A 24,919-nucleotide genomic window follows, 5' to 3' on the forward strand; every position below is an offset into this window, starting at 1 on the left:
AATAGCCTATTTCTAATTTTAATTAGCACAGTCAATTAATTTTAAAGGTTTACATATAAATTTCTCACAGTTTTCTAACCACTATAACCTTACACTTATTTTTTTTTCCCTCCTTGCTTCAGTCCTGTATTGGATGTGAGCTTGTAAAGCTTCCTCTCACCAATACTTCTCAGGTTGGTTTTTATTTTTTTTGTGTTTGTTTGTTTTTTTTAATTTTATTTTGTTATGCTCATTTTTTTCAGTGTTTTGCAATAAATGCTTTGCTATTGCTAGTAAATGGAAAGCTTCCAAATTGCAAAAATTTCCAGTATTACAGAAACAAGTAACACCAAAGGATTGTAGTCAGGAGAAGCAAGAGGGAGAAACCCTTTTGAACATGTCCACGTGTGGTGTCACAGCCTCCATCAGCTTTCATGGTGTGCTTGGCTGGTTCTAGACACTGCTGACATCGTTTCACCCCAAATCTCTCTCCTTGGCAGGCAAAGTTGAACTGAATCCCCATCAGGTGACAAATTAGGCTTAACATTCCAGACACAGTGTTTCAGATTAAGACAGGTCAAATACGAAAGATCTTGGGAGGGAATGAAGGCCATGCTTGCTCTGCTGTATGAACTTAGATTATCTGCCTGTATTTTCCTGTCTCTTTTCACATTAACAACATTTTAGTCCATGAAGGAAGACAAGAAATACTTTGAATGCATCAAGCCATTCAAAATTAGATTTAACAAAAGCCAACAATCAAAAATCCAGCAGAAGATTGTAGAGGAAACTCTCAATTCAAAGCTATTTTCACTGTTTCAGTGTTGGCTGAATGTGTCCTGCGTGCACAAGTGAACCACATGAACCTCAGGCTGCACCCTTGCACAGATCAGCACACAGATATTTGGTTGCTGTCATCTGCATCAAGTCACTTTGCAGCAGCACACTGAACACAAATATGCTGTGGGTCTCTCCCTTCTGCACTTAGATATAGGAGAGCACAAAACATCATCTATTTAAGTCTGCTTTTCTGGTCCTGCCACTAGGTGCTGCCATTAATATAAGCATAAAACACTAAAAAGGGACACAAAGAAGCTTTCCATGCTGTAACCATCGTGCTATATCAATCAAACTATTTCAATAAGATACAAGTTGGAAGGGAAGAAAAATCTTCACATAAAATAAACTCTAATTAAACTGTGACTTCAAGTTTAAAACTGAACTGTCAGGTAATTAGACAGGTGATTAAACTTTCCTCAACTTCACACTTGGAAAGACATCTGATGCCTGCTCAGCCTCCACACAGGATGTGTGTCAATGACATTCAGATGTCAGAGCTGTGTTACTGTTAGAGCCACATTCTAGAAGTCATTTCTTCTGAAATTACAAAACCTGGGCAAAAAAGGCATTGAAAAATCCCAAACCTGAGCCTCTTTGAAAATGGCAAGACAGGATCCACATGCCTGTTCTGAGAACTCCTATACACCAGGTCCTGTCCCACGCTGTCTGCAGGAAAGGCCCTGGATACTGATTTCATGTACATCATTCTCACTTCAGTAAAGTATAAATATCAGTTACAAGCAACAAGAAAGAGCAAGTTCAGACCCTGAGTATGAATAGCAAAAGCAGCAAATACTATATAATTCGATATTTTCCTTCTTTAGGGGTGTATTTGTAGCCCTTTAGAGCTTAACTCTGTGAAGAATCCAGTTTGACTGCCTAGAATATTATTAAGGATGTATTAGAGCCTCAAATACATAAACACAAACAAAAAAAAAGATGATTGTTTCCAACACAAGATCAAAAACCTGTGATGGTTCTTGTCAGCTGCCTATCAACTTGGAAAACACAATATTCTGGTGTTATTTCAGGAAACAGATCAGTTTACAAATTTTATAAGGTCTGAAGCTTAGGATCCCCAGGTCTGCCAAGAGCCAGGCTGAATGTGGCAGAGCCAGCACAGAGTCAGAGTGAAAGCTCTCTGCTGGATGCTGCATTTGCCACTGCAGAGTGTAACTACCTTCTACAGCTATTCCAAGTGCATAGCACTAACTAATTCATTCCTCCTGATACACTAAAGCAGCTGAAATCCACCTTTTGGGCCAAGTTTTGCCCAGAACAGATGTATTTTCAAATCACTTATTAAGCCACTAACAAGGCCTTAGAGGCTTAAAGACATTCAGGTGTCTCTTTATCAATGGCACAGTTCAATTTAATCCAGATAAGGAGCCTCTGGACAATTAACAGTTGACTAAAGTTCAGTGGAGTCTCCAACTGGCTATCACATCACAGAACAGCAGAGAGAGTAGTGCCAGTGCCCACAGCTCCTGTTGATTTTTCCTCCCTGTTTTTGACATCACAAGGAGGCAGTGGCAATGGCAGAAGATGACAAACTCTTTTGAGATTACTGTTACATCGCTGCTTTCAAAAGACAAATCAAGAAACCCTTATTTCTGGAGACTGCAGTCTTTTCACAGAGCTGCCCACCACCCACGAGTTCCCTGTTGAACTACAGCGTGCAGTAGTGTTGGAAAGGGAAATGTTAAAAAATGTGAATTCCCTCAGCACGGTATTTATGACCATTAGGGCAACAGCATTAACCTCATCAGAAAGCTCCTCCGTGCATAGCACAGCAGGTCCATAAAAACACCAGGTCATCCATAAACCCTTAACAGCTCCAAGTGTTTTATCTCCAATGGCCAGACCTCCCATTTTTAGAAACAGAAAGCTTCTTTGGCCACATTAAAATCGACGTTCACATTTAATAATTACCTGGAGAAACAAAAAGCCCCACTTTTGCTCCTGCAATGATTTAATAAGTGAGATGAGCGGAGTTCTGCACTTACTGGACTCGGGGTCCGAGTTGCCGTCGCCCTCCGTGCGGCTGTTGGGGGACGCCTGCTCGTAGAACTCGTCCTGGGGGAAGCCCAGGGGCAGCGGGTGGGACGTGCTGGCCCCGCTCGTGGGCTCGTGGTCTCCGAGCCCACTGTCACTGCAGCTTTCCTGGGAGCCATCTGGCAGGTGGAACGTGACACGGCGCTGGGGCTACAAGGAAGGAACAAAATTACATGGTTTCCACTACGGTATCAGTAATTGCTTAATGCAGCCAATTTAGGAAATGTATTATTTCAGTTATCTGCTGAGGACGCATTACCCAGAGTTGTGCACAATTTCAGGCTTTCATGAGCAGGCAGGCTGTTTTCAAACCCGCTTCACCTGACAGCACTGCCTGCTGCTGTTTTTTAAAAATGTAAGCCCTGATGCAAAATGAAAGACACCTCAAACTAAAGAGATTCTGTCAGACTTCACAAGTCTTTGGATACCTTTTGTATATTGACTTGGAGATTTCAATCACTTTTTGAGGCTCAATTTATTTCACTGCTGAGTTTTCTAGTTTTCAAAAAACATTTTCTTTCCCATTAAAAGCTGTTCCACACTTTTGGGCCTAAAAAACGTGGCACATCTATAATGCTGTTGGATTCTTCTAAGGCAGAGAAAGAACAAACAACAACAAGTCTTATGTATTGAAAGCAATTTTAATAGATTTTGCACAGGCGTTAAGCTAATGAATAAAAAGTAGGTCCCCCATCTCTCCTTCAGACATTTCATTACAACTCCTTTGATTTTCGTTATACAGACCTGCACCTTAACTGTAAGAGGCTGGAAGCTGGGAAACAGGGAGCTGAGGATGGAAAGCATCTCAGCCCAGCTGTGGAAGGAAGGGCCAGATGAAACAAAGCACCTGATGCACCAAGCACAGGAGAAAGTTTTCATTACCTAAGTGAATCTGCATGATTTAGGAACTGAATAACTAAAATGTAAATCCTTCCCAGTATTAAAAGAAAATATGAACAAAAAATAAGCAGCTCTCCTGCTCATTTTGATGTGTCTGATATCCGTGTTTTGGAAACTTGAAATATGAAGCTTCAAAAAAACCCCAAAAAACAAACAGTTTAAAAATATTCTTAGGTTGTTGTTACTCAAAATTCCATTCGAAAGGCAATGCAAAACTCTGTGGATGCAGAACTGCTGGGCTTAGTAAAGCTGAAGATCAGACTTTTGATGCAATTATCCAAAAAAAGGATATAGTGTTTATAACAGAGCAGATGTTGGCAGGGGTCACTAGATATTTGGCTCCTATAGGGCAGTGGTGTTGAAAACATGCAATTATATTGAGTCTTTGCTAAAAAGTTCAGCTCCTCCACTTCTCAAAATCTCTTTTTGTCACGGTGACATTATTACACATGCCCACAGACAGCTGCTGTACACTGTGTGCAGCCAAGAACACGGCAGCACCAACTTCACCTGTGCAATTCCTGACAGGTGTGAGTGACAGAGCTTCTTAAAAGCTACCAGTAAGACACTTAGGGCTTTCCCAGAAAACCTGTTTCAGTGCTTCACCACTGCTAATGGAGAGGTTTTCTTCTAATGCTGAACCTGCCTCTTTCTTGTTACAAAATAAATCACTTCTTCAGCCCCATCCATCATGCTCTGCTTATTCCCACTCATCTTTCTGGCATTTGGCACTTTATTCTGCTTCAGAATAAACAGACCTTATTATTTCAATCTGTCGGGTGCTTCTGCTCTCTCTGGCTGCTCCCCCTGCGCAGGAGCTCGCTCACAGCCCCGTGCCCTGCTCCAAACCCGGCCCCCAGCTCCAGCCAAGGTCCCGACAGCACCGAGCAGTGCAGCAGGATCATTTCACATCTCCTGCAGCCTCCTTTGCCACAGCAGCACAGCACATTTTCCTTGCCAACCACCACAATGCCCAGGTCCTTTTTATTGATCTTCTCCTCATCATTCCCTTTTTGGTTATTGCCATTGATTGCTGCAGCCTAAGAGTGGCACTTTGCATTCATTCTTCCTGCCATTCTCTGTTTCCAGATGATTTCATCCATTTTCAAGTACACTTTGCCTTCCAGTCCTGCTTTCCTGTTTATCAAATTTGCAGATTTTAGACTCTCCCTCATTTGACAGATCTTTGAGAAATATTGGAACAGATCAAGCCAAGATATCAGATGAGCTCTGAAGAGCTGAACACAGAATGACTTCCCATTACATGGGATGGAAATGGGAGAAGACAACCCCTCTGTGACTGCTGGGACAGCCTGACAGCCCACTGGGAAAAGGTTCAGGTGGCGAAAGGTTCACAGCTGACACCCCCACAGCCCGCATGCATTTCTGGGGTCTCCGGGAGACTCGCTCATTGAACTCCACAGTGAGCTGCCTGCAGCTGCCCCAGGGCTCTCTGGAAGCTTGGCTGGGACAGTGGTTCTGCTCCTCCTGCTGCCTTTTCCCACCACAGCTGGGTGAAGATGCACGGAGTGTCTCTGCACAGTCCAAAAATCCAGATGGATCTGCAGCAATTACTGATATGACTTATCCTATTCCAGTTCACTGTCAGCTGCCTCTCAGAGCCCTATCCACACCAGCAGTGTCAGTCAACTCTTCCCTCACAGGTCAAAAAACTTAAGTTTTACAGAGTTGATCCAGTGGAAACATTCCTGTGATGTTTCTCATTTACTCCCTGCATTCAAAACTTGCACAGATGTACAGCTATGACATGTGGAAAGGGAATATGCTAATTCTTTGATCTGAAATGAGTTTGGTATTCACAGTATGAAAAAAATCCACCTCCACTGCATGAGCTGCTTGTAAAAGCTGTATTTTGTGGGGTTTGCACTGCCTTTGTGTTGTCTTGTGTTTGGTGCCCACACCAGGTTATATCCTCTCCTCTCCAAGCTACCAGTGAATTTGAAGAATAAGGCATTCTTAAAACATTTTTAGCCCAAGTTCTAGCATTAGACACCATTACTAGCTTTAGAAAATGACTGGGAATACAATGGTTATTGCTACGTGCAACTGGTTACTACTTTGTGCATCTGGGATTCACTAAATGTAAACAAAGGAATATTTCTTTTCAGGGTTCATTGTCAAAATACAGCAGAAGTTTTTCACCAGCTGACAGTAGAGGAGACCAGAAAGTCACCAACTCTTTTTAACGGCCTAGCCCAGGGAGGAAAACCAAACCCCATAGTCCAAGCAAAATTAAAAATGTTACTAACGAACCCCCACGTTCAGCTAAAAATTAGTTGCATAAATTGAGATGTTCTTGGTTGGAAAGATCAAACCCCTATGATTTAAAATCAACCGGCATCAGCTAAAGGCTCATGATTTTTAATTTGATCGTGTCCCTGAGTATGTCACACCTGATAAGGCTGATGACAGAGCACTTTCAGAAAAATTTATCAAGATGAAAAAAGCCCAGCTATTCCTCTACATGGCACTGCTGCCATTTTCTTAATTCATGCAGGCGTCAGACAACGATCTGGAACAAGTAATTCTAATAAAATTTTGCCAAAAGCTGGGACTTATCTTCTGTCACAATTATTTTGGAAATTTCCTCCTTGAGGCATTTAAATTTCAATTTATAAGATTGCGAAATATCCTCAGTCTCCAGCTGCTTTTCTATTTATCTCTGAAGGGAGCCAGCACCGATAGTAATAGAATAACAAGGATTATGGTTTATTTTATTTATCTGAATGACAGTTAGGATACTTTTTCAAAAAGAGAAATGCAAGCAAACCTATTATGTATTCGTGGAGGATTCTGATGTAGGAACTTGTAATACAGACAATTAAACTGATAGGGGACAATGAAGCGAAAATTTCAGGGAAAACATGCAGCAGCCTATAGTTTCCCTGGCACCTTCAAAAATATTAAATTACTCTTTATTGGTATGAGAAAAGAATTTTGCTTGCAGAGATGTCATGGACCCAGACACAAATGCTGTCAGAGGCCTCAGACAGCATTCACTGTGTTTGGTAAAAGCAGAGTGTGTCTGGAGGGATCAAATTATCTCCGAAAACCGCAAAACCTTTTACTCTCATTATTGAAATTTATATGAAGACTGATCAAAGCCCCAAACTATTCTGTGTTCAATCTTTCACTACAATAATTAGACTGTGGCAGTGGGAATAATAAAAGATGAGTCTAAGTAAATAGCTTTGGGTACACTGAAGGGATGATTTCTGGTATTATACACCAGGGGTTAGCCAATTTATAATCAAAAAGAGAAAAAAAAGGTAATAGAAAAACCAGCAGATATCAACTGAGGAACATTAAACTATTAACCTTATTATCTTCATTCATTGAAGCAAATTAATATCCTTTTAAAAAGAGATCATAAAGAAAAAACATTACTTTTTAATTTATGCTGAATTAATTATATTATTTAGATGATAATTCTGATTTAAAACAGACCTTATTTAGGAGATGCTGTGAGACAGCACAAAAGAACAGGACTACTTCAACATTTCTCTCCACTATTAGCAGCCAGTAAATACAGAAGTAGTCAAATAAATTTTTAATCTTCTCAGTTGCTTGTTTACTTCAAATGCTAGGAGGATATGAAACACCTAAAATAACCAGAAAATAACTATCTTCAAGTCCAAGCAGTAAAGAAGATCCCTACTCAAACTACAATTTCCAGCTCCAATCTTTTTATCCTCAACTATCACCTTTTGTTCCAAAACAGCAATTTTTCTTCCACAGGCTTTCATTGAGACAAACAGGACCCAGCAACTATCAGTGCAAAATTCTCAGAATAATATTAAAACAAACAGCCTGAAAGGATCCAACCATAAACCCAGAAGGAAATACATCTTTGTGCTGAAACTCAACAGAGACAGGCCAGTATTTTCATTTTTCCTTTCCCTAAACAGAGTAGTGTTGAGTACAACTAATGCAGCTCAAAGAGTTTCCCTCAACTCTTTTATAAGTCTGTATTTCCCATAAGTTTTGCAACTTGGTGCATTAAATCTAAGATCTTATTACATTATTTTGATGACTTTGTCATAGGCAAGTATATAATGCAGCTCATTATAGTTTTTGACTCAAATTAAACTTCTCTGGCTTTGCCAGCTGGTATCTGTATTTCTCTTGGAGTATCTATGAAGATGCCAAACCCTTTTGGTCACCATTATTACACACAACTAGAAACACTTCATTAACAACACATCACTGTTCCATTTAGCAAAGACTTTTTATGATTTATTTAATGGGCCCTACAGTGATCTTGCATAGGAATGGTTTTTGTTTTTTGGTTTTGGGGTGTGCGAGGTTTTGTTTGGTTTTTTGTTCTTTTTGTTTTTTCCAGAAAGGAAAATGAAGGGCTCATCTTCAAAGGGAAGGAGAGAAGTATTGTGCAAAGTGACAATACTCAGCTGATTTCAGAACTCCAAGCTCAGTGGACATTAAAATCAGTTTTGCTCTATCTCACATAAAAAAGCAACACCCCCAGCTACCACCAATCCGAATAACCTTAATTGTCATCTCATACGGGTCAGACTTGGTGAACAAGCCCTTCTTTTCACTGAACAAGTTCAGGTGTTCCAGCTACTGCCCCAAATTTATTGCTTTCAGCTCCTGATTGTCTATTTGTTTGTCAAATCAAACAGACCCGCTGTTTTCCCAATTCACCATATTTACCCTTTTAAATATTGACAAGACTTTGCATTTTCAGCTCTTTAAAACTTCCAGAAGAAATCCAAAAGAATCCTTTTGACATTCTTGTTATAAATTTCTCTAGCCCTCCTTCTTTAATACCATTAACATTTATAACTGGTATCTTACATCCTCACTAATTACTGATGGAAAACACAGCATCTGCCTACCTTCTAAAGAAGAGAAAGCTTTGATAAATACTTTTATTTTTCTCACTGTGGCTAAAAACGTAACTGTTCCACAGTAGTATAAGACAGGTAAATGGTTTTAGGCTCCCATTTTTATTGATTTAAATAACTCCTCCCACTTTATTAATTTATTTTGATGCAGGAAGCATGACATATTAATTTCAAAAGGGCAAATAAAAGCTTGGTTGGCTGCCCAGAGAAATACAAACACAACGTGGATGATTATCTTAGACAGATTTGTACATTTTCAATGAAAGTATTACTACCTCCACAGAAAAGCAGCAGAACAGATGGTGTCCCTACACCTGCACAAATGGAAATCACTTAAAATTGTCAGATCTTATAGTTGGACTCACTCACACAAAGAATTCACTCAAGTGATGAGGAATAATCTTGCAAGACTATCTTGTACCTCCAGCACTCGCTTACTCAGGGCGCCTTTTAGGAATCTCACGTCCGCGTCCCTGCAGGCCCTTCCTGCAGGCACGTAAAACTGCACTGAGCTGATAAGGAAAATGTCAGATATCCCAGCTTTGGACATCGCAAAAGGGGAGCTCTGTGAAAGCCTTTCCACGCAGGCAAGCAATGAAGGAGTTGGTAACAAACACTGCCTGCTTTAAGGAGCAAATTTCCTGTTTTTCACTGAAGTAACCAGAGGCTGAGCCCACACTGCCGTCGTCCTCTTGCACCACAGAGGTCATCGAACAAACTCATTACCCAAATCATTGCTGAACAAACCCATTATGAACCTGGAACTTCACAAGTTGCTGATTAACAACTTCAAAGGGTATTTATTTCCAGACACTAATCCTTGTTGTACCAGAGTATCTCTCATAAGACTTTCCCCAGCAACATTTAGCAATTAAATTGTATTTTCTGGGCTTCTTGAAATAACAACAAAGAACTGAAATAAAAAGCAAATAAAATCTAAAATAGCATTTAAAGCATGTCAAACATTTTATTTAGCTTTTGAAAGGCAGTTATTGTATGCTAGATGTCAAAATGATAGCTGAAAGCATGCTTTTTAAAGTTTAATTCATCTAAGCCTTCAATCTGACATGTGATTAAATAAAAATTACACATGAAAGTTGCACTATGGCTGTGCTGTTGCTAAGTTTGAAAAAGAGGAAATTCTCATTTCTGATTTTTTCTTTAATACATTCTTCACTTTCCATCACCTTTGATGTTATCATCTTGAATACTTCATATCTGATAGGCAAAGTCACTTTAGTTAAAAGAACATCACAATAAACAATAACACAGAACCATTTCAGCAGTATTTGACCTCCGTTCTGACTGCTGGCCCTGCAGCGTGAATCTTTTTCAGCAGAAATATTGATTGGGTTTTATTGCAATTGTGAATCCTTTGTGTTAATATTGAAATAGAGCAGAATTTATACTTTCATGAATGTACATGGGACTTGGCTCTAATTTGATTATGCTAACTTATACATTTCAGTTGTGCCTCAGATAAATAGATTTCATATTTCTTCATGAGCAAGGTATGGATTCAGAGAACAATAAATGTTCCAGTGAATTACTCACTGACCTCCAGTGAGGTACTTTGGCATCATAGTCAAGGCTAAGCCTTTAAGTGCAACCCTGAGGAGGTTGTTAGGGCCAGAGAGACCTGGAAGAGATCTCAAGAACCTGATTCTATTTCCCTTTGCAACTTTTTTCCTGTTCATTTTTTTCCTGTAAAGGTCAAACCTTTCTGAAGCAACACTCACGTGTGTAACCCCACGAGCCATCACAAGTGTTCACTTGAAGAGGCTTGGGAACATGTTTTCATCATTTCTAACCAGGAAATGGAGCTGTTCTTATTAGTGCTTCCCAGAAAAAGGGATTTTTATCTAATTTTGATTCTTTGGGTTGCAACTGTGCTGAAATCAGAAGCAAAATGCAGACACATATTTTCAGTAAGATTTGTGCAAGGACTGTTCTTTACTCCAGTCCAGTGGTGTAACACTTCAGTTGCATTTCACTCCATAAAATATTTTTTTTCCTCCCAGTGTGGATGATTATAAAGCAGTTCATGTGTAATACAGACAAGGAGCAACTTTATGTTTGATTTTCACTCATGTACCTGTTGAATTGAACTCATTTTACTATGGTTAAAAAAAAAAGGTACATAACATAGGACAGAGAGCAAGTCCACAGACAAGCTTAGAACCTGAAGGGGCTGAGTGACTTCTCGAATAATGAGAAATAAGGAAAGGCTTCCCCAGTTTCTTCTAGAAAAAAGCCCCATATTTTTGGATCCACAGGTTTCTGCACTACATTTCCACCAACTTTGATATCATTCACAGCAGCTCTCAAAAGCTACAGAGGCCACCCACCACCCCCAGCAGCAGCCAGCCCTTACCACGCCCTGACACAGGAAAGGAGCAGCTTTGCTGCAAAGCTGCCTAAGAAGGAGGAGCAGCAGAGCAGCTCTTTGGCATGTCACTATCTCACTCCGTTTGCCATGAGAGCACACCTTTATTAGAGCAGCATTTTATTTGTAATAGCAGAAAATCTATAATGTTTGGTATCAAGCGTTTGATTAGCTAGAATGGGAATTGATGATAGCTGAAATGCAAGGATAAAACGAACGTATTTCATGCAGCTGTCGAAAAAAGCATCTTGCTCTTTCTGGAGAAGAGAATGAACAGACAAAAAGTTCTTCCTTACCCAAAATGGACTCTGAGGAAACTCAAGTCCTCCTTGGAGAGCAGTGAAAGCATTGTCTTTTCTGCTCTCTGTACCACTATTTGCTCACCACAGCTATCCTTGTGGCCTTAAGAAAATATCTTTTAACCACCTTGATTGCCCATTCTTAATCTTAAATTTACAGTGTGCTGGCCACCAAGGTCACCTCTCTGAGTACATCCTCAAGGCAGCAATATCTACTCCACCTTTAGGTGAACTGCTTAAAGAAGAAGCAAGAGTTTACCATGAAAACCTGCTGGCATGTATAATATAAAGCTCTAGGCCAAAATTTGCAAGCAGTGATGCAGTTCATGCTGTATTTGATTTGCACAGAGTAAATTACAGCATCCCAGGATGGAGACTTTTATCAGCAGTACACTCTCCAGAGGACTCCAGTGGTCCAGGAAAATTTCTCGGGATCAAGAAAAATTTCACCAAAAGTTTTGCCCTGAAATTCCCTTTCCAAATGTCACATAAAAGTTTTGCTCTCAATAAGAGAAGTTACTCCACATACTGAAATAAGGGATTTTTTCACTGGTACACTTTGTTTTCTTTCAATCTTCTCTCACTGTAAATAAGAAAGATTCTGGGTGATAAATGCTTTGGTGAACAACACTTTGGTTTTGTTTCAAATATCTGAAAGATCTATTTTTCTCTTCAAGCTGTTTTAAGGAAAAGGATTGTGTTTTATTTGATTAAAGTCAAAAATCTCCCATTGGCATCACTATTTCCACAGCTTATGTTATCAGGGTGATAATGAATAAGATTTAGCTGTTATTTACAGTAGAATACATGAAATATTCAAAGTTACTAGAGTCTAACGACATGCTAATAATGCATTGTTAAATGGATGTCTGAAATATCTATTTGCAAATGGGAAAAATTTTGCAAATTGAAGTGCTGCATTGTATCTCTGATATCATCCCTCGCTCCTCCAGAGCGATGGCTCTGCAACTGCCCTTTCAGATAATCAGAATGTAAAACTGTCTCTCAGAATTCACCACTTGTGTAATTTCAGCAAAGCAAAATATAAAGCCATTAGCCTTCCCTTGTTCCTTAAATCTTGCCAGCCTATTTCCATATTCAGTGCAGCCATTCTTTAGCCCTGCTAGGATTACTCACACATCTTTCAGAGCAAAACATGCAGTACAAATTGCTGAGGAAATGCAGCATACGTTAGTTTGCAGAAAGGAATAAGCAGTTCTGGGTGAGGGAAACTGAGAGGCTCCAGCTGAAGGCTGGGGAAAGTCTCTTCTGCTCACAGCCCAGAGCTGCGGTGTCAGCTGAGCAGGGGACAGCTGCCCTTGTCCCATGTCACCACCCACACGTGGGGCTCGTGCTCTGCAGCCCCGCGGAGAGCTCAGCTCTGAGGCAAGGCGCAGTTCTGGGGCGGGCAGGGGTCTGTCACCAGGGCCCTGTGACCTGGGCAGCTCCCCTGACAAACAGGTGGAGGGGAAAGGTGTGAGCTCCAGCCACCACAGGAACAGAAACTCGGGCACAAGAGTTGTTCACATAGTAGCTCCAGCTGTCAAGAGAAAGGTGCTGATGCAAAATACACAAAGCACCAAGAGGAAATAAGAGAGAAGTCAGCAGAAGTGAGGATTAGGCATCTCTGGAAGGCAGGAGGGCAGCTCCTCCTCACGGGGCTGCTGACTGCACAGCCCAGACTCCCGGAGCCTCTGTCACAGCACTGAGCACACCAATGGTTTGCTTCAAGACAACCTGGTCCCAAGCCATTTAGTGCATGAACCCTAAAGCTGCACTATTGTGTACTCATCAGTAGCACAATCCTCAGTTGGAGTCCCTGCATCTTTGGAAAGGTGCCCAAATGCCCCAAAGAGCTGAGCAACCCAAGGGGCTGGGGAGGGAAGGCCAAGGGCACAGTGAAAGCTGCTCCTGCAACTCCGTGAATGCACTCAGGAGCTACCTCTATTTCCTCACCTGCCACACAAGACTAACACCACTACAATCATTACTTCAGGATTATTCAAATTCCGTGTACAGCTCAGTTAAATCAGAGGTAAATATTATTCTCTGTACAAACCACATTGAACTTAAAATCTATAAATCTGAAGTACTTTTGCAACGCTGACACCAAGGTCATGATCAGGAAAGGCGACTGCTCGCTCTGCTTGACCCAGAAGGGCAGAAATCCCTTGCAACATGCAGCCATGAAGGAGCAAATGCAGGCTTTAGGTCTACTCTGTGTTCCTACAGCTCAGGGGAAAGAAAATTGCTGGAGATACTCGAGAACCAGGGAGGACTTTGGAATAAAGCAGCAGGAAAAGCGTTTGTGGGGAAGGGTCATAACATTAATGTGGGCAAAGTTGGCATAAGTCATGTGGGTAACAGGGGGACACTGTGGGCATGGGCATCTTCCACACACAGCCACAAACTTGTATTCCTGCATCAATTACACTGTTCAAAACCCCTGCTAAGTGCCCTGGTTGCTCACCCTGAAATCATCATTATGCATAAATTTTCCTAACTAAAGAATTCAATTTAATTCTAGTCTTTAAGACATTTTTTAGTGTTTTCTTATTTTTGTTGCCATACAGCAGCCGTGCTTTGCACACAACAAAATGTAGTTCACACATTTCTCAGGCAAGAACATGTAAATACAAACTTGCAGCATTGTGTTCTTTCTCCTACTGTTTTTAATTAATTTGACCTTTGGGCCTATTTTTGTCAATGCAGAAGGCATATTGCAATCAGAAGAAAGCTATGGTGCAAATATTCCATTCTGCAAGTCACTTGCTAAACAAGTAAGCAATAGAGGAAAATCTATAGCACGCAATTAGCATTATCCTTTCCAATTATTTTCTTTACTTCACAAAACTCATTAATAACTTTTAGTAGATAAAATTGCAGCTAGGAACCCTCTTACACCTTATGTGTATTATATTCTACCTTTGCCCAATAGAAATTCTTTTGATGTGCTGGAAATCTTATTAATAGATTCACCAGAAAACAAGCATGTAAGCTGGCAGAGGCAATTGCAACAGGTAAAATGAATGTAAATGACAGATGAAAGAAAATTTCCACTCCATTCAGATCAATATAAACAAAAGTGCTGCAGCAGCCACAGCACAGAGATGAAGGGAATTCATCAAGCTTGTGTTTCAGATTATTTGTCCTGTTCTAAATGCACCCTCTGTGTTTCGGAGCTGTGTTCTTCCATTACCCAATTAATACTACATTAAGATTCACTCCTGCAGGGGCTTTTTCCTTCTGGTGCTCAATGGAAGTTTCTCAGTGCACTCAGATCTGGGGGGAACGTACAGCATAGCTTCTTGCTTCGAAAGATTGTCATTTGGAAAGCCTGTAATTGCAGCACTCAATAATTTCCTAAATACTTAAGCCAGAATTAATTATCCCTGCTATTATTGCAGGACTATGGATCTTATGCTGGGTGTGGGGAATGTGTGATAGAACATTTTATTGTGCTCAGAGCATGCAGTGGGTGTGCAAGACACTCAAACCATCAGAAGAAACAAGCTCCTCTACTTCAATAATATCTCAGTTTGATCTCCAGACATCTACAGAATCGGCTTTGCTGATTTCGTGCTCTTTGTTGTTCCCTAATTAAACACATTCAGGGACCCGTCTTTACACTGGAGACTAATCATAATTTTTTTTAAGAATCCTATTTTATGTAAAATCATATTGGTTCTTGGTGAAAAATTAGAGGAAAGCAAATGCTTATTGTTAAACATCTTTTGTTTGAACAGAGTTGGAAATGCATTTTCATGAGGAATCAGAAATCAAGGCACGCCATGAACTTCAGCAACTGCCTTTAATGGAGTGAATTCTACAGTTTTCTGGCAGTTTTATATGATGTTGAGGAACCAAAAATACGGGTAGTTACTGTTATAGCTAATTGCCCACGCTTCTTAAAAATCTCTTTATTCAGAAGCGGGGGAATGCCAGAGGTGAGGTGGGCAGGGGAGGAGGAGCTGCACAATTGGTTGCAGTTGATTCAGCTGCAGAAATACGAACTGTAATTCATAAGACATTTAGACGTTTTGAGATCCATAACAAGGAAAACACACAAACATGGTATTTGCAACAGGGAAATCAAACCACAAGGAGATGAAGCTCCAATTCCAGAACACTGAATTCAGACCTTTGCACAGAACACAAACTAAAGGGACTTTGATCTCTCTCGTGTGTTGAAAAGAAAAAAGAAAAAAAAACCTTTTTTTTTTTTTTTTTTAATAAAAAACAACCACCCCCTCTCTGAAAAACCAATGCCTGCCTGAGAGTCCGTGGAGTAATATTAAACTCTTGAAGTAGGCTCATTGTTTGAAAGAAGGCTGGCAGCATTGCTTTGGTTTCAAAGGAGTTCTTGGAGAAACCAGAAGCAAAACTGCAGCCTGAAGCACACCAGCTGCCTCTCCCAGAAGTTCAAAAGGCTTGGGCTGTGTTGCTGTAGATACCTGACACACAGACAGGGATGGATGTGCTGCAGTGATGTCCTGTCACATCTCAAATGAACACAGTCAAAATCAGCACAGATTTCAGTCTGTGCCTGTGTGAAAGAAAGGGGACTCAGAGCAGCACTTGGTCCTCCTCACCTTCATCCCTGGAATTGCCTCTGGGACTCAGGACCATCACATGTTCACTTCTTTCATAACAGAAATAGTGACTAATGCTGAGAGTCTCTGACGGAAGATAGCAGGTAACTGTGGCTGTAATTTCCCTAGCTGGGAGGAAATAATTTCCTCTTGTGTCACGTGCCCTCGTGCTGGCCCTCTGTAACCCAGCCAGCACATTCCCTCTCTGTCTCGTTTGCATCCCTGCCTCAAAAGAAATTCCCCATTTTTTCCACCACAGTTAAAGACTATAAATCCACTCTTGGTACAGACTACAGTCTAATTCCCAGCTGGCTCCCCCAGGACTCGCAGAAGAAAGAGAAGACAAACAACAGCTACCAAAGACGAGTCTCCAGCTCCAATCAATAATTTGCCTGTCACTCCACGAGCACATCACCCTATCAGCATAACTGTGCAAAGTTCTTATCAGTGATGTACTCTCACACTTTCCAGGTAGATGTTAAGCATTTTTACATCCTGTGGGTTTTGCATTTCAGTAAATTTCCTTCTCCCAGCAATACAAATGTACAACAACCTCCCCAGACTGACAACAGATGTTAGAAACGTGAAAAACAGCCTATAGCCTAACGGTATTTTGCACATATACATCATTCTTTACTTGAATGGGCTTTAGAAATATGAATTCCATTTCAGAACAAAAGAATAGAAAAGACAGTTGTTAAAACAGCTCACAAATCAACAAACCAAAGCACAAATGGCTATGCCCTCTTGATTCTCATGACTGAAGGTTAGGCTATGTCACTGGCAGAATCCAAAAATGGAATCAGGAGTCCTGGACAGGAGGGACAGTTAGGCAAGTTGCAATCACATTTCACGTTCTCCATCTAGCATGCCTCCCCAGCAAAACAGCTATTCTCTCTCAAAACATACCAAAGTAAATTATTTACATTTCAATAAACTATCACAGACTGCCCCAAACTGGGAATGATGCATGTGTATTTTATAAAAATAATGCACATAAATACAAGCACATACAGCATCACTTAAAACAATACCAACCCTGAAACAAAGTGACCCAATAAAATGTTTTCTGAGTAATTTAGCCAAAACCAGCGGGTATCCACTGAAGCGAGGGGTAACAGAGCCTGCTTCAATGGAGCCAGATGGATTAAAAACCACTGTGAGCAACATCATCTAACACTGAAGCTCTGTGAGCTAGTGAGAGAACAATAATGATCTTATCTACTCTAACCAGACTGAAAACCTGGTGACTGCAGAAGATGTGTTCTGCAATATATTCCATCTGTGAGGAACAGACACCTTCATTAATGGAAATCTTCAAATCAGACCTGAGAAACCCATGGCTAAGGAAGGGATGCCTTAACAAGCAACATTCCTGCTGAAATGCTCTGCAGGTTCATGAGGCTTAAGATTGAGCCATTACAATTATCTGCTATCACCTTTAAATGTGTCTTTTTCCTGCTCTGCAGCTGCGCTGACAGCAGTGCTCCCGCCAGGCTTTGCTCCTCATTCCACAAAAGCAGCCTGAGCTTTGGGAGACCCTGAAATCTGTCCTGGACAACAACTTATCAGCTCTGCAACAGAATTCAGAACTCACATTAGAAGCATGGTTGCTCCTGTCAGCAAGTCAATCTTAAATGTGCTCAGACTTTTAAAATGTTCCAAAGCAGCACCACCATACCCCAACAGGTGCATTACCTGCACACGGCAAACTTGATCCACACATTTCCCCCAGCCCTGCCTCCTACAAATAACTGTTGGGTGAAATGGGTGATGAAAGCCCCAATAAATCCAGATTCATAACCTAAAACATGGTAACAGTGACCAGTTTGAAGATACACAAAACAGGGCTACAGCTTGATAAGCTGCCACTGGCAAAACCAGATCAGAGAATAAGGGGACATTATTTAAAATTTTAAGTTTTCCTTCACAAAGAAAACATTAGTAGAGAAGTAGTCACTGATTTTCCTACATCAGTCTTGCAATTCAGCATTAACACAACTTGTATAAAAACATCAGAACAAAGAGCATTCTACGGAAAAATGACAAAGCAATTCCTCTAAGCAAAGCCCTGCCATAAAGCAGCAGTTGGGAGCTTCCTCAGGAATGCTATCACAGAAGTTTCATGAAGCTTCATGGCATTAAATGAGTGCTGAAATGTTTTATGGCCATTTATTTCAGCGACACAACCAGAACAGCAGAGCTCTGCCCAGCTCCAGGCCCACACCAGATTTTTTCCAGTTAATTGCTGCAGTTGCAGAGGTGGGAGGGAAGGGAGCTGCACTCAGCAGGAGGCCAGAGGAGCTGCCTGGGGCAGGTATCAATAGGACATGGAGGTAAGATCCTAATGGGGGATCAAACAGAAAAGCCACATTTCGAACACCAGCCTGGAGCTAATCAAACAACAACACAGGCAAATCAATGCAAATCAAAATCAGCCACAAGGCATCACATCCTCCCGGAAAGGTTGGTTTTGTCCCTGACAGCCTCTGCTACAGCTCCAAACACAAACACTCCCTCGTGAGCAACTGCAGCATTAAAAATAGCAACTCTGAAAGAGGGAACGGCAAATTTACCTCAGCAAATTATATGTTTAGTTTGAATTACTGCACAGGTAACCAAACATTCTGCTGAATCTTTAACGCCAACCTGTGCAAAACCGTCTGTAAACCCTGGTACTTCCCACAGCACCAGGCCACGAGTCCTCAGTGCCTCGTGGATAAGAGGATGGTGGCAAAGAACTAATTCCCCTCCCAGTGCCTGCATGAAGCCTCTGTGGAGTCGTGCTGCTGGGGATGATTTTCTCAATAGGCTCCTGAAAACCACATCAGCTCTCACACCAGCCTTTCTTCAATTATGTGATGTTCTTTTGCATCTCGCCACAAGCAGCACACGGATTAACCAAGTTCTTCAGCCATTTTAAAGCCTTTAAAGAACCAAAAGTAATCCCCCCAAGAGAGCAAACTGAACAAAACAAAACAAAACAAACAAAAGCAAAAGAAAACTTCAACCAAACTCTTTTTTTAATTTGCTTGTTTGCTTTTTTCTAGGGTAACTTCTGGGAATATTTAGTGGTATCATAATTAAGTCCAAAATAGGAACCACAACAGATCAAGCTAATTCCCTGACAGCTGAAAACACTGTGCCCTCAGATTTTTACTATTTCATTCATCCAAAATAATTATATCATTGTATGTAGTTTGACTTCTGAACTATTTTAAGAAGACTCTTGATAATACCAACAAAAAAGAACAAACTAATTTGGTTTTCTCATTGATTCAGTGAATGAAAAATACCGACACCCAATTTGATTTTGGAGATATTTTCCATTGCAGCTGGTAGAGATCTCGTACATTAATGCAAACAAGCAAATAGATTATTTTCCTTTTTTTAAATATATTTAAAGGGAATTTTCAAAATGCTAAGCTCATTAAAAATAACACAATAAAAATCAAGAGATCGAATTCTGCTGTTACTACTGGCTGATCGTCACCTCCAGACTGTTCTTGTCCCACAGGGACAAGACAGAGACACCCAGACAGGGACAACGTGCATTTGCCTCCCTCCTTTGGCTTCCTTCAGCCTGAGGGATGCCACTGAATCAGGAGACACCAACTGAAATATCTGTGACACTTGTTGCTTGCCAAGGCAGTCTAAGGTAGAGTTTCTCCCCCATGGGTCTGTTTTGCAGCCCAGAAATCCAGCCCAGCCCCTGCCACGTGCTGCCCAAGCTGCAGCTGCACTCGAGGGGAGCGTGTTTGCAGAAAAAGCTGGAAACCACATTGATTTGGAGAAGTGAGAGAGGAGCAGACAATTAACTCCAGCAACGATAAGTTGTACAGTCAGGGTCTCCTCAGTGCATGTTAAGATCTGGCAAAAGGTTCCCACTGAGACACCCCCACCAAAGGCAGAAGGTTCAATTTTTGCAACTTGCAGTTTAAAGTGCAATGATTTGTGTTATCTCAGCCAGCTCAAAACTTGAGTTAAACAATCGATGACAGTTTTCCCATCCAAGAAAGTAAAGCAGGACATCTGGGGTGGTTCTGGGTGGGTGGTTGTTTCTTTGCTATGTTTGTGGGTTTGTTTGTTTGTTTGATTGGTTTTTAAGTTCAGCAGAATGGAAATTCAGGAGGGCACTGAGCTTGCCATGGGTCACACAGAAGCCCCCATGTTCCTTTGTTTACAGCACCTGGGTTACATCTGGATGTATTTTTAAGCTGTTCCATCAAAGCCAAGCATATTCCCTGGATTCTCCCAAGAGCAGAAAGGGTGTGAAAGAAGGTGAGTGCACAGCCAGCATGACTGTAGCAGGAACTAGAAAGCACCTTGTGCCTAAACCATGTGTATGTATTCACCTCTGAGCAATTAGATGGTTCTTGTTAAGAAAGAAAAAAGAGATTTAGACATGAGGGTGGCACACAGCATAACCTCAGTTTAAACCCATAAACTGTTTAAGTTCAAAGAGACATTTATCCCCCCTGATTAGGTGACACTGGTCCATGTCTATGAATAAAGCATCTGTTAGACATTCTGTTTCTCAGGCTTTATTCAGTATTTATACTGTTTACACTTTTGACATTCCTATATAATTTCTGTGTCAGAACCACAAAGCGTGGAGCAGGCTAGATCTGCCTGTGGAGATGGAATTGCAGTAGGCTTTACAATATGAAATGAAAATTTAAGGATTAATTGTGGTATATCATCCTGCATTGTTATACAAAGTCCAACTTTAAAAATTATCATACAGAAAAATTTGTTTATTTCAAAGCTTTTAAAGAAGAAATGAAAGTAAGAACGAGCTACTTCTTAATACAAAGAGTAGAAAAATAAATTTTAAAAAAAAAGACTCCAAAAGTTTCCCAAAGTAGTTTAGCTGCTTTTCATTCCTCAGCTATGCAAAGGTTGCTCACACTCTGATCCAGTCCTAAAATCAATGTGATGACCAGTATATTGGCCAGCCATGCATCTTAATAACTGAATCTTCATTAAGCAATCTCCTAAATCCTTCAAGAGCTGGTCTGGCACTTGCAAATGCTAACGAGAAGTCAGCAGTAATTCCATAAATAATAATTTGTGACTGAACTGCAACCTCTCTCTCGCATTCATTATTTATTGCAGACTGTGACTCAAATCAGCCCATTGTAAGCAAAAGACAACTTATTTCAGATAATGCTTAAATAGACAATTTACCTTGGGACAGCATCAGACACGAGACTCCAAAGTTAAGCAGAAATCTTCAGGGCCTGACCTTTGGCAAAGCACACGAGCGACAAATGGGAAAAGCCAGCTGGTGTCACATCTCCACTGCCACAGCAAGAGCACAAAAATAGCGCCTGGTGATTCTCAAGAGCTACAGCGAACTCAATAAGAAAAACAGGAATATTTTATGGACAGGCTGGCTGTTTGGCTCCAAAAAGGCTTTTTATTCACTTGGCTCTAAGACTGCAATCACAGGCAATGCAGTAACAGCTTGCTTTTGTCCCCTACCCTGTTCACATGTGCTCCTCATTGTTCCCTCAAATCTTACTTCTTCAGAATCGATGATCCATTCTAATCTGTCAGATTTCTAGAGAGCTTGGACAAACACATGAAAGCCTACAGCTTTTGAAAAAAAGGAAAATGCTTCAGAAATATGGCAAGAATTATTATCTTCTCGCTTCTCCCTTTTTCTTTTTTTCTTTTTTGTTTTGTTTTCTTTTTTTTTTTTGTTTGTTTGTTTTTATTTTTTTTTCCCCCATTAAAAGCAAATAAGCAAAATCACAAAAACAATGACAGAATGGCTGGGGTTGGAAGGGACCCCAGAGCTGGACACAGTGCTCCAGATGTGGCCTCACTGGGGCAGCATACAGGGGGAGGATCACCTCCCATGAACTGCTGGCCACACTCCCTAATGCATCCCAGGAACCCATCGTCCTCCCTGGCCACAAGGACACAGAGCCCACCAGAACATTTTCAAACATGAAAATCAATACAGAGAAGCCTTAGGCAGCACGCAGTTTACGCAATGGGATACTGTGATTATTTAAATTGTGCTTAAAACTATCAAATCAGCATTCCATTTATTTCCTTAGACTTGGAGGACAAGTCCACTTAACAGGCTCTGGAATATTTAGCCTTTGACACAGAGGGAAATGATTTCAAGCTTCTGAAAAGATGAATTCTATTATATAGACACAGAGATCAAATTACATGTTTTGGTAGTGGAGCACATATGAGAGACTGCCCAGAGACTGAGTGAGATTCATCAGGAAAACATTTATATGCAATTTGATTAGCAATCAAGGAAGAGAAGGAAAAAATGGGTGCAGAAAATCACAGGGGGAATTACACTTAACATCTGGAATTACATACAAATGCTCACTGCAAATTACTCAGAGTCCAGGCTTTCCTCTTCGTGTGCTCACAGGCCTGTTGCCTCTGCCCGAAACGGAGCATTTAAGGATGCAGGGAAAGCACACAAATACACATTTCATCCCTGTGATTCATTAGTAAGAAGGATCAACTATTATTTTTCAGCATTCAGATATCTCATTGTTGGGTACCTTTCAGGACTCATCCCCAGGAAAGGAAAATGAGCACAGCAAAGCGCCTGAATGAAACAAGACTTGCAGCTGCAGGTGCCAGCCTGGGGGTGAAGGAGGTGGTGTAACAAGGTTAAGTTTGCAAAAAGCTAAATATGAAAAAGGCAGCTCAGGGTTTCAGCTTACCACAGTGAAAGAGAAAAGAGAGAGGTTTAGTCTGTGGTATGCTTGCAGGGAATAAAACTGCAACTAACTCCCATTTTTCCTTTGCTATGTAGCCTAGGAAGTCTATAAATCCGGTGCTGCCACTGCTCAGAACAGAGCAGAAGCTCTGTGCTAAGCTCAGTTCAGAGCTCAGGTGCTGCCCGGCTCTGCTGGATGTGCCCTGCTGGGCTGGGCTGTGTTTGCTCTGCTTGGAACAGCCACTCTCAGAAATGTGCAACTGCTCCTGAGCTTCTGGTTCAGGGAAATAGCTACTGTTTATAGAGACACACATAAGAGTATGTGACACTAACAAACAGCACCACTGGCACTTATTCCAGGGAAGATGAACTGGCTTTGACTGCAGAAGAAGTGCAGCACAGAGGAGGATGGGATCGCCTGAGGTAAAGGCCCTGAAATTGCAGGGAGGGGGTGATGCTGGAGGGACAAGGGCCATAAACCCCATCCTCTTTATGGTGAATGCACCCCTGGGAGCTGGGCAATAGTTTCAGGGTTAACAAGGAGAAAGAAGAACCAGTATCCAACATGCAAAGGACACTGTAGAGAATAATTTTGGGCTTAAGCAGTCATATGAAGAGCAAGGTGGAGAATATTTAGCAAGCACATAAAGACGGCCCTGATATAGTGAAGGGTGAGGAAGAAGAAACCATCAGCATCACATTTCTGTGAAAGGATCTGAATGCTCCTGATTGAGGTATTCTCACCTCTCTCCAGAACGAAGCCACTTAGCAGTGAGAGAGTGCAAAAGCAACACAACAGCTGAGAGAGGGGCAGATAAAATAAAGCTGGCATTTATTAATTTTAAATTAATATAATTTGAATTATAAGCATCATATCATAATAACTGGGCTAATAATAATTCTTTAGACCACTAAGACCTCAGTCAGACTAACACAAATTCTATGTTTGCACAGCAAGAGGATTTTGACTGCAAAATGCTGGAGGATTCAAGCAAGCACCTCTGTAATTTGGATGCAACAAAGCAATAGCAGTGGCAGTGTACAGGAGCATGTTTGTGGAAGCAGTTGGGAAAGATGCTTACTCACTCAAGTGACTATGAAAACTGTCACATTAAACCTCGGCCCACACCCTACATCAGCTCTCTTTTCAGAAAGTGGAATGGAGAAACTAAACTGAAGAACTGGAAAAGAACAATATTGATCTTATTCCTTACGAAGTTAATTAATGCTGCTCCTTCTTCCTAAATATATAGGTTTAGAATGCTTGCCAGATTAACTAAATTATGTAATTTGAGAGGATAAAATGGATTTAGAAATACTGTTTAGTTTCAGAAAGAAAAAAAAAATGGCATAAAATAACATGAGAACTTTAGCACCTCCCTACAATGAACACTCTATAGCCATGTAAACACTATTTAAAAAAAGCAAAAAAGCAGAATTCACTGTGCTGGTGCTTGTATAAATTTAATTGTATTTAATTAGTACACAGGACCTTTGCCCCTGGTTAATTCTTCATCTCTCATTCTCAAAGGTGTGATATTACCATCTCTCTCAGAAACACAATTGCTCCCTCAGAGCCAATTCCAGCAAAATTTGTGTGGTTTAGTGTTCAAAGCCCCTCCCAAATTTTGAGAAGCAGCAATGCGAGTAAGGGAAGATGAGAGGCAGCCATGTACTCACAATGAAAATAAGATCTGAATTCTTAGCAGGTATCTCAAAAGACTGGAATTTTTTTCCTTCTCAAACTCTTTATGAATACTAATTTTGATAGCTGGTAGTCAGAATCTGTAGCAAACAGTTCACTCAAGTTATAATCACCCCTCCATTTGCTGGAGGCTGCTGCAAACCCAATGTTTTGAAATCTAGCACCCAGCCAAAAAAATATAATTAGCTGTGATAAAAAGTGAGTTAAGCCCTTAATCAATACCCTTTCAAGCTGTCAGGACAGACTGCAGCAAAAAGAGCTGGTAAAACTAATGAGCTGGAGCCCCAGCACCGAAGGAGTTCCATCAGCAAAGCGTTGTGCAGGAGTCAAGGGGGAATCATTCCAACCTTTGGAGCTCCAAGTGGGACCAGAGCAGAGCAATCCTGAGTTCATCCCTTTGTTTCTGCAGTCAGTCCATAGGCAGTGCAGTCTGGGGTTTTCATTACTTCACCTTCTCCACCGCTTAAAGCCAATGCGAAAAAAAAGTTGAAAATCTACTTGAAAACTTAATTTGCTTTGTGAACAGCAGCAATGTTTGCAGAAAAGCAGCAGGAGGGTGCAGAGAGGATGA

The 24,919-nt window shown here is 41.0% G+C and overlaps 1 protein-coding gene across 2 annotated transcripts in view; it reads right to left on the reverse strand.

The window, feature by feature from the left end:
- Nucleotides 1–24,919, reverse strand: part of PCDH11X (protocadherin 11 X-linked) — a 438,322-nt gene that overhangs the window by 119,088 nt on the left and 294,315 nt on the right. For both annotated transcript variants that reach the window (XM_032123757.1, XM_032123756.1), the window contains one exon: nucleotides 2,826–3,024. In XM_032123757.1, coding sequence (XP_031979648.1) covers nucleotides 2,826–3,024 — 199 coding nt within the window. The remainder of the gene's footprint in view (nucleotides 1–2,825; nucleotides 3,025–24,919) is intronic.

Source organism: Corvus moneduloides, chromosome 14, assembly GCF_009650955.1.
Source record: "Corvus moneduloides isolate bCorMon1 chromosome 14, bCorMon1.pri, whole genome shotgun sequence".
Lineage (NCBI taxonomy): Eukaryota > Metazoa > Chordata > Aves > Passeriformes > Corvidae > Corvus > Corvus moneduloides.